Source organism: Ovis aries, chromosome 7 (genome assembly GCF_016772045.2).
Source record: "Ovis aries strain OAR_USU_Benz2616 breed Rambouillet chromosome 7, ARS-UI_Ramb_v3.0, whole genome shotgun sequence".
NCBI classification, from domain to species: Eukaryota; Metazoa; Chordata; class Mammalia; order Artiodactyla; family Bovidae; genus Ovis; species Ovis aries.
Window position 1 is genome coordinate 34,540,706 of NC_056060.1, and position 12,257 is coordinate 34,552,962.

Consider the following 12,257-nt stretch of genomic DNA (forward strand, 5'->3'; position numbering starts at 1 on the left):
TGTTAGAATAAAAGAATTCAGTAAAGTTGGCAGGATACAAAATCAATGCACAAAGGTCTGTTGTATTTCTATGCACTAACAATGAACTATCAGAAAAGAGAAATTAAGAAAACAACTCCATTTACAATTTCATCAAAAAGAATATAATATCTAGCAATAAATTTAGCTAAGAAGGTGAAAAACCTGTACACCGAAAATAAGACACTGATTAAAGGAGCTGAAGAAGACCAAATAAGAGGAAAGATATTCCAAGCTCATGGTTTGGAGGAATTAATATTATTTAAATGTCTTTACTACCTTAAGAAATCTATGGATTCAATGCACTCCATATCAAAATTCCAAGAGCATTTTCACTGAAAAAATTTTTTAAATCCTAAAATGTATATGGAGCCACAGAACACCCCAAATAGGCAAAGCAATCTTGAGACAGAACAAAGCTAGAAGCATCATACGTCCTGATTTCAAACTATATTACGAAGCTAAAGTAATCAAAATTGTATGGTATTGGCATAAAAACAGACACCTCAATCAATGGAACAGAATAGACAGCTGAGAAATAAACCAACATATAAACAGTCAATTAATTTACAACACAGGAGCCAAGACTGTGCTATGGGGAAAGAACAGTCTCCTTATAAATAGTTTTAGAGTGGGGAGGAATAAACCAGGAGCTTGGGATTAACATACACACAATACTGTACATAAAAAAACCAACAAGGAGCTACTACAGAGCACAGGGAACTTACTCTATAATAACCTACATGGGTAAAGAATCTGAAAAAGAGAAATATATGTATACGGAAAACTGAATCACTTTGCTCTCCACCTGAAACTAACACAACATTTAAATCAACTATGTGCCAATGAAATTTTTATCCAATAAAATCTTTAAAAATAAAAAATACTGTTGGGGAAACTAGGTAGTCACATGCAAAAGAATTAAACTGGATCACTATCTTACACATACACAAAAATTAACTCAAAGTGGATTAAAGACTTGAATGTAAGACATGAAATCATAAAACTTCAAGCAGAATACATGGAAATCAGGCTACTTAACACCGGTCCTGACAACGATTCCCTGTCTTATTAGGATTTGAGAGCAAAAGCAAAAGCAACAAACAAAAGCAAAAACTGAACAAGTGGGACTACATCAAACTAAAAAGCTTTTGCACAGCAAATCAACAAAATAAAAAGGCAAACTATGGAATCAGAGAATATTTGCAAATCACATACCTGATAAGGGGTTAATAAAAAGACCCAAAATAAACAACAGAAAAACCAATCTCATTAATAGATAGGCAGAGGATCTGAATAGACGTTTTTCCCAAGGAAGATATACAGATGGCCAATGGGTACATGAAAAGATGTTCAACATGACTAACCATTAGGCAAATGCAAATAAAAACTACAATAAGATACTATTAATACCTTATAGGTTTTAGTATAGCTATTATCAAAAAACAGAATGTGGGGATGTGGAGAAAGTGATCCCAGGTATACAACTGGTGCAGCCACTACAAAAAATTGTATAGAGATTCCTCAAAAAAAATTAAAAATAGAACTACCAGGAATTCCCCAGCAGTCCAGTGGTTAGAACTCCACACTTTCACTGTCAAAGGCCAGGGATCAATCCCTGGTTGGGGAACAAAGATCCCACAAGCTGTGTGGCCTGGCCCAAATAAATATTAAAAAGATAAAAATAGAACTGTCAAATGACCCAGCACTTCCACTTCTGAGTATTTATCCAAAAGAAATGAAAACACTAACTTGAAAATACAGTGCACCCTCATGTTCACTGCAGCATTATTTACAGTAGCCAAGACATGAAAGCAACCTAAGTGTCTTCTGATGGATGAATGGATAAAGATGTGAGATTATACATTCAGTTCAGTTCAGTCGCACAGTCGTGTCCAACTCTGTGACCCCATGAACTGCAGCACGCCAGGCCTCCCTGTCCATCACCAGCTCCCAGAGTTCACTCAGACTCACATCCATCGAGTTGGTGATGCCATCCAGCCATCTCATCCTCTGTCATCCCCTTCTCCTCCCGCCCCCAATCCCTCCCAGCATCAGGGTCTTTTCCAATGAGGCAGCTCTTCGCATCAGGTGGCCAAAGTACTGGAGCTTCAGCTTTAGCATCAGTCCTTCCAATGAACACCCAGAACTGCTCTCCTTTAAGATGGACTGGTTGGATCTCCTTGCAGTCCAAGGGACCCTCGAGAGTCTTCTCCAACACCACAATTCAAAAGCATCATTTCTTCGGCGCTCAGTTTTCTTTATAGTCCAACTCTCACATCCATACATGACTACTGGAAAAACCATAGCCTTGACTAGATGGACCTTTGTTGACAAAGTAATGTCTCTGCTTTTTAATATGCTGTCTAGGTTGGTCATAACTTTCCTTCCAAGGAGTAAGTGTCTTTCAATTTCATGGAGATTATACATACACATACCCATACACACACACACACACACACACACACACAGATAGATATACCCAATGAACTATTACTCAGCTATAAAAATGGAAATCTTGCCATCAGTGACAATATGGATGGACTTTGACAGCATTATGCTGAGTGTCAATGAGTCAGAGAAAAATACCATATAATCTCATATACCTGTGGAATCTAAAAAACAAACAAGAAACAACTCATAGATATAGAGAACAGATTGCCCCAGAGGCAGGCAGTTGGCAGAATGGGGTAGCGAAATGGGTCAAGGGGATTAAAAGGTATAAATTTCCAGTTATAAAACAAATAGCCATGGGGATAAAATGTATAGCATGACAACTATAGTTAGTTGTTGTTGTTTACTTGCTAAGCTGTTTCCAACTCTTTGCGACTGCTTGGACTGTAGCCCACCAGGCTCCTCTGTCCATGGGATTTCCCAGGCAAGAATACTAGAATGGGTTGCCATTTCCTTCTCCGGAGAATCTTCCCAACCCAGGGACAGAACCCGAGTCTCTTGCTTTGGCAGGTGGATTCTTCACTGTTGAGCCACCAGGGAAGCCCCATGCTGTATATCTGAAAGTTGCTAAGAGAGTAGATCTTAAAATTCTTATCACAAGGAAAAAAAATTGTAACTATGTACAGTGATGGATGTAATTTAATTAGACTTATTTTGGTGATTATTTCACAATATATATCTCAAATATATCAAATCATTATGCTGTACACCTGAACTAATATAATGTTACATGTTAATTATATATTTTAAAAAACACAAAAAGCAAAAAACCAGGGATGTTTAGCTTCTTTCAATTATCCTAAGCTAGAAAGCAACATGGTTCACTGAAAGAAAGAAGGTCCTGGAGTCTAACAGATAATGTTTTAAAATTTTGAATCTTCTGCATGCTATTAGCACAATCTGGGGCAAATTACCAAATCTCACTCAGCCTTAGGTTCTTCAACTACAAAGTGTGGGAAGTATCCCCTACACATAGAGCCACTGTGAAGATTAAAGAAAATAATCCATATGAAGTACCTAACAAAACCAGGTACTCAATATAAGGCCCAAACCTCTTGTTTATCCACTCCTAGGAGGGAGGTAAATTGTGACACCAGGCCAGGATGATGCCAACCTGACTTTGGAAACTTCAGGAAAGGACCCAGGTCAATCCAGTATGAATTCTCAAGGTGTACAAGGCTGGTTTCAGGAATGCTGGGGGCAGTTCTCAAATTCTATCCTTGGTCAGCCCCCAGGGGCTCTGAACTACCCTCATTCGAAGAGCAGGTAGCCTGAGATCCTCCAGAGTGGCCAGGAACAAAAGCCCAGCTGGCCTAAGAATGCTGGTCAAGTGTGTCTGTCCTGATTAACTAGTTATTACAATCTTTCTGTCCTGATTAACTAGTTATTACAATCTTTAGCTGCTAAGCCTGCCCTGGGCAAGGCCCATTGCTGGGTTTTAGCCTGGAAGGCCAGTTCTGACTTTGAATCAGTTGGCCTGCAGTTTGGTATTCTGTGCTACAAACAGGACTCCCAGCTCCGCCCAGCCCTCCTGGAGTGAGTAGTACCTGAAAAATTTCTCATCTCATAAACACAACTCTCCTACAACAGGCCTCTGAAAAGCTCTATATCAATACTGTTTATTATTAAATAATTCCACCTTACTAGCAGCTCAAGAGGGCAAAAAGATGCAATAATATTTTTCTTAATCATGGTAAGTTGAGAAGGAAGAGGAACTTTCAGAAGAATAAAGAAACAGAAAGACTTCTGTGTTATCATGTGAGAAAGACAGGACTATTTAATCCCAGGGTTGGCAGCTCCTTTATGAAACAGAGTCTGCAGGTGCTCGGACACCCAGCGAGGTTTGAGGCAGCCACTGAAAGTTGCCAAAAGCTACTGAATTATCTCAACACTTGCCATTTTCCTTCTTTACCTGTAGGTTTCTCCTAAAAACTCAGGTCTCCCTAGCACTTGGAAATAGTCGTTTACATTTCCTTAGACTTCAGAGAAAGGACCTAAGTGACAATTGAGGGTCTTCTAACCCAAATCCCCTGCCCAGACCAAGATTTTTCCAAGAACCAGGCTGTGTCCAAGACCCAGCCCCGGAATGACAGAGATCTCAGATGAACCTAAACTCTATGAGGACTTCAAACTCCAATCTGCAAAAGTGTGGTCTTTTCTCCTGATGCCTTTCAAAAATACCACAGATTACTCCCTTCCCTTCTCCATCCTAGGACCCTACTTGAGTTTGATCAGTCTTCCGTCACGCAGGATCATCACTCAGAACATAAACTACTGAACAGTACAAAATGTTCAGATGTTACTGAGGGCAGAGTCAGGCTTTTCCTATGCTTCCTCAGGTGATGGTGATCTTAAATTCTACTTTAAAAAAAGTATATTTGACTGAGCTGGGTCTTAGTTGTGGCATGCAGGATCTAGTTCCCTGACCAGGGATGAAACAAGGGCCCCCTGCATTGGGAGCACAGAGTCATAGCCTCTGGACCAACATGGAAGTCCCTTAAATTCTACTCTTTTATAGAAATATCTCTTCCCTACTAGACTGTGCCAGATACCAGCATATCTTTGGAAGTGCTTATAAATCTGCTCTTTCTTTTTTGGTATGGCCTGGAAAAACAGACACACCGGTTATGACTGCACTTCAAATGAGAGCACACAGGTATAGGAAATTATGGGGGTTCTTAGAAATAAAGGGAATGCGCTTTAGGGGACAGGGAGTTTTGCTTATCCCCAGGGCCCAGAACAGTGCACTGGGCAGTGCCTGGCACTCAGCAGGCACACAATAAATACCTTTTGAATGAAAGCGGCAAATATCCATTTGTTCTCAACCAAACACAATTAGGAAAACTCAACTGTCAATTGCTTCTGGCCTATTGAAGAGCAGAAGGAAGTGGGTGCTGTTCCAAGCCTTGGAGATCTTCCCACACTATTTTATAATTTCTCCTTCTACCTGCTAACACTTCCTCTTAAGAAGAAATCACTATAACAGACTGATGAAAGAACCACAGTGGGAACTAAATGTTACCCCCTGCAACACAGAGGGGAAGAATGAGTTATGCATTAGCCCAGCCCTTCCTGGGGGCTCCATAACTGGATTGGCCACTTGCAGCAACCTAAGCCCAGAGCAGGGAAAGGAGCTTGGAGCTGGGTCTCCCGCCGTCTCCACTGGGCTTGGTGCCAGGCACACAGGAGGGCCTCTGACAATCCACCTACCTCCAGTTTCACCTCTTGAAAGGAATGAATTCCCAACTTAGACAAAAAAGCCAGGCGCTAAGGGGCCCAATAAATATAAAATAGCCTTCATTAACTTAAAAGAAAGGTGCCTTACAAAGAAGAGATCATTATTTTTTAGAAAGCTGTTATCATTTCATATAATAAAACTTGGAGCCAAGTAAGTATTAACAGTACAAGTAATTAAGTCCAGTTTTCAAAAGCCCAACTCACAGGTTAGACTCAGATACAGAGGACACACAGGGAGGCCGCTCCATGTGACAACAGATACCGAATGAACAAATCATGCTGGTGAATTAGCTAGAAGTCATTACAGGCCCAGTTCCAGAAGGAGGAATAGTTAGTAATCTCAGCCTGGGCAGTATTTTCTTGCCAAGCCTGTGGGAAGCAGACATTTCATCAACCCTGCACTAGCCACAACCCCAAAGGTTATGTGACCACCTGATGCCATAGGCAGGAAGTAAACTACAGAGCTTACCTGGAAGTCCCCTCTGTCTAAAAGATTGGTCACTTTCATTTCTTACAGCCTATGGTCTACACTGCAACAGCACTACAGAGAAATTTCCAAATTTCTGTGGAAACGGCACTGCTCCTAAGGCTCTGAGCAAAGAGGGTGCCAGCCACTGCCCAGACCAGTGCTCTCAGCTCAACATTTCCAAATGGAGGCCTGCCAGTAGTACTGTGAGATGATTCTGCGGGCACCTGGACCTCATACCAACATCTCTCACAGTCTGCTAACCATGGTCCAGACTCAGGACAGTGACCTGTGCAGCCTGAACCAACCAAGACCATGCACAGGGCCTGGGCTGCTTCTGCCCATAAGTTGCCCCTATGCGCCTTAAAGGATGCAGGTCGCCAGCCCATCCCTGAGGTCACTCCTCTGTCCTCCCTCCCCTCAGCTCTCACCTCTGGGTCTCCCTGTAGTGCTCCCAGTACCCATTCCTGGGCCTCAACCCCGGCCCTGCCCTCCTTCTCAGCCCACGTCCCCAGACCAGACTGGTCTATATCTGGAGGCCAGTCTCCTTTTCCACCCCCACCTCTTCAGATGCCCTCTTCTCTCAGGCCTGCCTCTCCCTCCCACCCTTACCCTAAGCAGGCTTACATCATGCTCAGACTCTAAAATCCTCACCTGCCTTCTTCTCTCAGGCTGGAGATTCCCACCCCTCAGATCTGACAGGCTGGAGATTCCCACCCCTCAGATCTGACAGATACCCTGGGTCTGACGGCTCCTCACCTCACCCCCACGGCCTGCTATCACTCTCAACCCCTAATGTCCTCAGTCCCTACCCACAAAGTCATTCTCTCTGCCTAGGCACAGAATTCTTTCTTTCTGGGCCCTGGTACTTCCTACATCTCATTCTTTTTTCCCCTTAATGCATTGGTTTCCTTCATAAACAAAATTATATTAGTAAAAAGAAGAGACTTGGCTTAAAGAAAAATAATAATAACCAAATAAAAGTATTCAGGAGCAGCAAAAATAGGGAAAGCAGTTATGCAAATAGAGAATATTTTGAATTCTACCTTCCCTGAGATGAAAACTCCACTATGGTACTTTTAACACAAATTTTAATACACTTCCTCAAGTTGTCCAGGTTGGCTTAATATCCTTCAAGTTAACCCAGGCCGGGCAGCTTTACTCACAGAGTCAAATCTCTATCTGTGTCAAGGATGGGAGCGAGAGGCTTTCTGGGACCATCTCTTGTTGCCCTAAATGCTCCTAAGTTGTGGGTCATGGAAAACAGCTCTGAAAGAGGCATACAAAATGCAGGTTTGGGCAGGTGCTCTGCATTTACTAGCCACCTTATGCTGGCCAAATCAATTAAACTCTGCAGGTCTCAGTCTTCTCATCTATAAATTGGAGCTAATAGTCCTTGCATACCTCACAGGCTTGTTTTGAAGATCACATCAAATGAGATAATTTATGTGAAAGCACTTTAGTGTCATATAAATGTGAGGTATTATCTTGAACACTAATGAATAGCTTACAAGCACAAATGAATCATTCCTTTTGATTTAACAGGTAGCTGAGTAACTTCAGCGCTTCAGCCAGACAGCCAAACCCAGGAATGAGTTAATTACCAGAGAGATACCAAGAAGACTTGGAGGTCGGGCTCCTGGTCCCACCCAGTGCCCATCAGGCCCTTAGTGAATGAACGAATGACAAGTGAAACCAGGCTCAGTGCCCAACCTTAGCGCCTCAGGACCTGGTCTGGAGGCAAGAGGCTTTAGGCAAGGCACCCATTTGGAGGCAGCAGACTGAAGTCTGGCACACCTCAAATCCAGAAATGGCCCCCAGACACCCACAAAATCAAGTATAGCCACCCAAGGGCCTAGAGGCCCAGAGATACCACATTTTTCAGATTCATCTCCCACCACATCCTCAACAAATCCTAGGCAATGCCCCAATCCTTGTCATGCCAAGCACTTTAACCTCATACCATGCCTTCAAGTCCTTCTCTGTCTTACTTTTCTTAAATCGGTAAGAAACAATGGATGTCAGTGCATCACGTTCTAGGGTATAACTGAAACAAGTGATTTAAATACAAGTATTAGCTAGCAAACAGGTAAAATAGCCTTGTCCTTAAAGCAATAATAAAATATAACCCGAAAAGGTCAATAGTAAGTTTCCATGGTAGTTTTCCTGGTAAATACATTTAAAAATTGAGTCTTCAAAGGGTTGATCAAAACACATTTTCAAGCACCTAGCTTTACCAAGTAATATCTGCCAAGATACAGTGAGTTACGTACCCTGCAAAGGGCTTCAAATGAAAAGCAAGGCTGCTATAAACAGGACAGAAATTCACATGTCAGCTTCCACTGATATGTGCAGGGCAGTGGTAGGAATACTAAATTGGGGCTCCAATATGGCCCAACACTCACTCACTAGGTGATCTCAGCAAGTTCCATAACCTCCCTGGACCTCCATCCTCCTGCCTATAAAATGAAGAGAGTAAATGACCATGATGATCTTTTTTAACCCTGCTGCGAAATATTCCTTTCTCCCCTCAAGGTCTTGCACAAAAACACCTCCTCAGGGGACGTCTTCGTTGATCCTACCAATCACGTGAGTCATGCCTTCCTCTTTATTCTGACAGCATTTTCTTTATATGCTTTTTAAAATTTACTTATTTCTTTATTTTTGGCTGCTCTGGGTCTTCAGAGCTGCGCAGGCTTTTCTCCAGTTGCGGCAGGTGGGCTTCTCATTGTGGTAGCTTCTCTTGTTGCAGAACACGGGCTCTAGGGCATGCAGGCTCTAGTAGCTGCGATTCCTGGGCTCTAGAGCACAGGCTCAGTAGTTGTGGCGCATGGGCTTGGTTGCTCCACGGCATGTGGGATCTTCCCGGATTAGGTATCACACCCGACTCCTGCATTGGCAGGCAGATTCTTTGCCACTGAGCCATCAGGGAAGCCCTCCTTATAAGCTTTTATTCAACCTCTTTCATTCTACCTCAGAATTCATTGTTCACTATATTCTGTGAGCTGTCAGAAAACAGAAGTGATATCTTCTTCAGCTCTGAAGTCCCACCATGCCCAAACATTTGTGAACTCTGCTGATCCTCAATCTTGTTCTACCTCCCTGATGCCCCACCTCCCTTCTACTCTGACCACTGCCTTGGTTGAGAATGACTGTTGTGGTGTGAAGTGAATCAGGGACTTGAAAGAATGAGAAGGGGTGAGGCGGGAAGGGCAACCTTAGCCATGAGCTGTGGGAGACTGCACTGGACACCAGCGCTTACAGTGCAGGAAGGTGAAGCTACAGTGGTAACAGGATGAATGCACTCGCAGTGAGTCTGTGCTAAGTGCCTTCTACGTGCTTTGCCCAGACTGAGCCAGACAACAAGGGCGGTGAGGGACTGCCATCATTCCTATTTTGCAGATGGGGAAGCCAAGGCACACAGATGTTAAATGTTTGCTCAAGCTCATGAACTAAGTAGTGGAACCAATATGCATGCAGTCTGACTCCAGAGTTCTCTTTCTTAACTGCCTGCAGTGATTAGTACAAAGATGATTATAAAGGCACATTTAGAATCCCAACATTGCTCAATGCTGTACTATGATTTCCATCCATTCTCAATACAGGGATGTAACAAGCAACTATTCTTGGCCTCACTTAGTAAGATTAGTTATAAATGCTGTCATTTTCTACACAAGTTACACTCTCTAGGAAACCACCATCTGATTAGAAAGCATCACCTTCTAGAATTATCAACTTTTGATTTCTGCATTTCTAAACGATGAACTACAAAAGCAAGAGACAGAGAAGCTGGAAACAGACATGATGAGGTAACCCTCCAAGGACTGCTCTCTTCACTTGCAGACACTTAATAAAAGTTTGTGGAATCAAATGGTGTTTGGGAGAAAAGTTTCTACCCTCTTTTAAAACACAGATGGAAGGACTTTCCTGGCATTCCAGTGGTTAAGACTCTGTGCTTCCACTGCAGGGCACACAGATTTGATTCCTAGTCAGGAAACTAAGATCCCACATGCCATGGAGAACTAAGCCTACACACCGTAACGACTGAACCCATGTGCCCACACCCTGCATGCTGCAACTAGAGTTCGTGTGCCACAGTGAAAGATGCCACGTGATGCAATGAAGCTCCCATGTGCTACAACTAAGATTCAGTACAGCCAATGCAGAGTCTTCTCATCTACCCCTTACTTCACCTGAGTGAAAACTGAATCCCAACCTCATTGCCCTGCTTAGACCTCAGCCTCTTGCCTAGACAACAGCCTCAACCTGATCCCCTGGTGGCAGCTCCTCTACCCAGCGCATACTGTGTCCTTTCTGCAAACTGACTTTGAATATTTTCTTTAAAATCCGATTATGTCACTTCTCTGATTAATATATACATCAGTGGCTCATAACTGCCTTCCTCAGGAGTTCTCAACATCAAGGTTCCAAGACATTGGCTAGATCCAGTGTGAAACGTCCACTAATAATGAAGTAGTAATTAAACAATTTATAAATATAGAATACTTAAAATAGTGTCCAGCACATAATATTATATAGGTGGTGCTGTGCTGTGCTGAGTCGTGTCTGACTCTTTTCGACATTATGGACTGTAGTCCACTAGGCTCCTCTGTCTGTGAGATTCTCCAGGCAAGAATACTGAAGTGGGTTACAATTTCCTCCTCCAGGGGATATTCCCAACCAAAGGATCCAACCTGCATCTCCTGCATCTTCTGCTTTAGCAGGTGAATTCTTTACCACTGAGCCACCTGGGAAGCCCTTGTATCGGTGTCACGCATAACCAATAGTGAAAATTTAAGACTTATGAGACAGGTGTAACAGATGTCTCTGGTGCTCTGTATACAACCCCACAGCCCACTTCTGATTTCAGCTGCAGCTGCAGCTGCAGCTGCAGAAACAGTTCTATACTGACTGACTATATCACTCCTCAAGGGCCCTGTGGTCTCCCTGCTTTTCTGTCCCAGAGCTTCCTCTTTCCACAAGCTCACTCAATGAGCAGAACAGCCTGGAAGTACAGGGGCATCTGTAGGCACTAATTTTCACTTGATAATTTATCTGCCTCCACTTCCTACATTGCTACAGCTACCACCAAAATCCTGGTGGAAGTAACAGAAATCTTAGTTACAGCTTGATCAGTGTACCACTCCCTGGCACATCTATCAACCTGCAGTTCCCTGTGAAACTCCAATTCCAGATCATCTGCCTACCCTTCTGACCCTCCTGCTTCTGGCCACTAGCACATGTTGGGAGGGCAACACCTGAGCATCTGCTACTAGAAAAGAGTCAATGGGCTGGAGTGTAAAAGAAAACAGAGATGGCAAAGTCATAGGTCACACTGCCAAGGAAGGCATGAAAAAGGAATGGAGGAGCCTTGAGACCTGGCCTTTCTTCCGCCCTAGGCTCTTAACATAGTTAAATCAGCCAGCAAGAGAGAATTTAAACAGTCTAGACGGAAGGGGCATCAGAGGCTGACACTGCGCAGGCGCACGAGTAGGATAGGGTTGCCTCCCAGGCTCACCCGCGGCCTCCGCTACACAAGGGGCCACCGGAAAGCACAGTACAGTGCCCCGCGGAGTAACCTCTCGCTCGTGCCCCCTCTTATTCGTGAGGGCCTCAGGGCATTGAGGTCTGAGGAAGGTCTGAGAACCCCCCTTCTGAGGCCATTGGGCCGCCTCTCGTTCCCCACTCAGGGCCCAGCCGAACCTGGAAAGACGGTGGTGCCAGCCTCAGGCGAGGCGCCAAGGCTGGGAGGGCCGCCAGGTCTCTCAGGATCGCCTTTCCTCACCCTCGTTCTCACCTCTTTGTCCTCCGCCTTCTCCTCAATACCTAATAGCGCGTACAGGTCCATTTGTAAGAGCTCCTTCGTCACGGCCATGGTTCCAGCTCTGATTGGATTAGTACTACAACTCCCAAAAGTCTACGCGTTGGGGCTTCCGGGGGACCCTCGGCTCCAAGGGAATGAATGGTGAACGAACTACGACTCCCGGCAGCCCTCGCGCCCGCCGCTGCTGCTCTCCGGCTGGGGTGACTGTCGCGAATCTCCTGTCGGAGGCTTTGGCTGGCCCGCGCGAGTGGGCGTGGT

At 44.1% G+C, this 12,257-nt stretch overlaps 1 protein-coding gene across 3 annotated transcripts in view; it reads right to left on the reverse strand.

Annotated features, from left to right (window-relative positions):
* DNAJC17 (DnaJ heat shock protein family (Hsp40) member C17) overlaps positions 1-12,079 on the reverse strand; it is a 29,718-nt gene extending 17,639 nt beyond the window's left edge. For all 3 annotated transcript variants that reach the window (XR_006060355.2, XM_004010449.6, XM_042252292.2), the window contains exon 1: positions 11,973-12,079. Coding sequence is in view for 2 of the 3 variants with exons in the window: in XM_004010449.6 (XP_004010498.2) it covers positions 11,973-12,050 (78 nt within the window). In the remaining variant the exon portion in view is untranslated. The remainder of the gene's footprint in view (positions 1-11,972) is intronic.
* Positions 12,080-12,257: the final 178 nt, after the last annotated feature.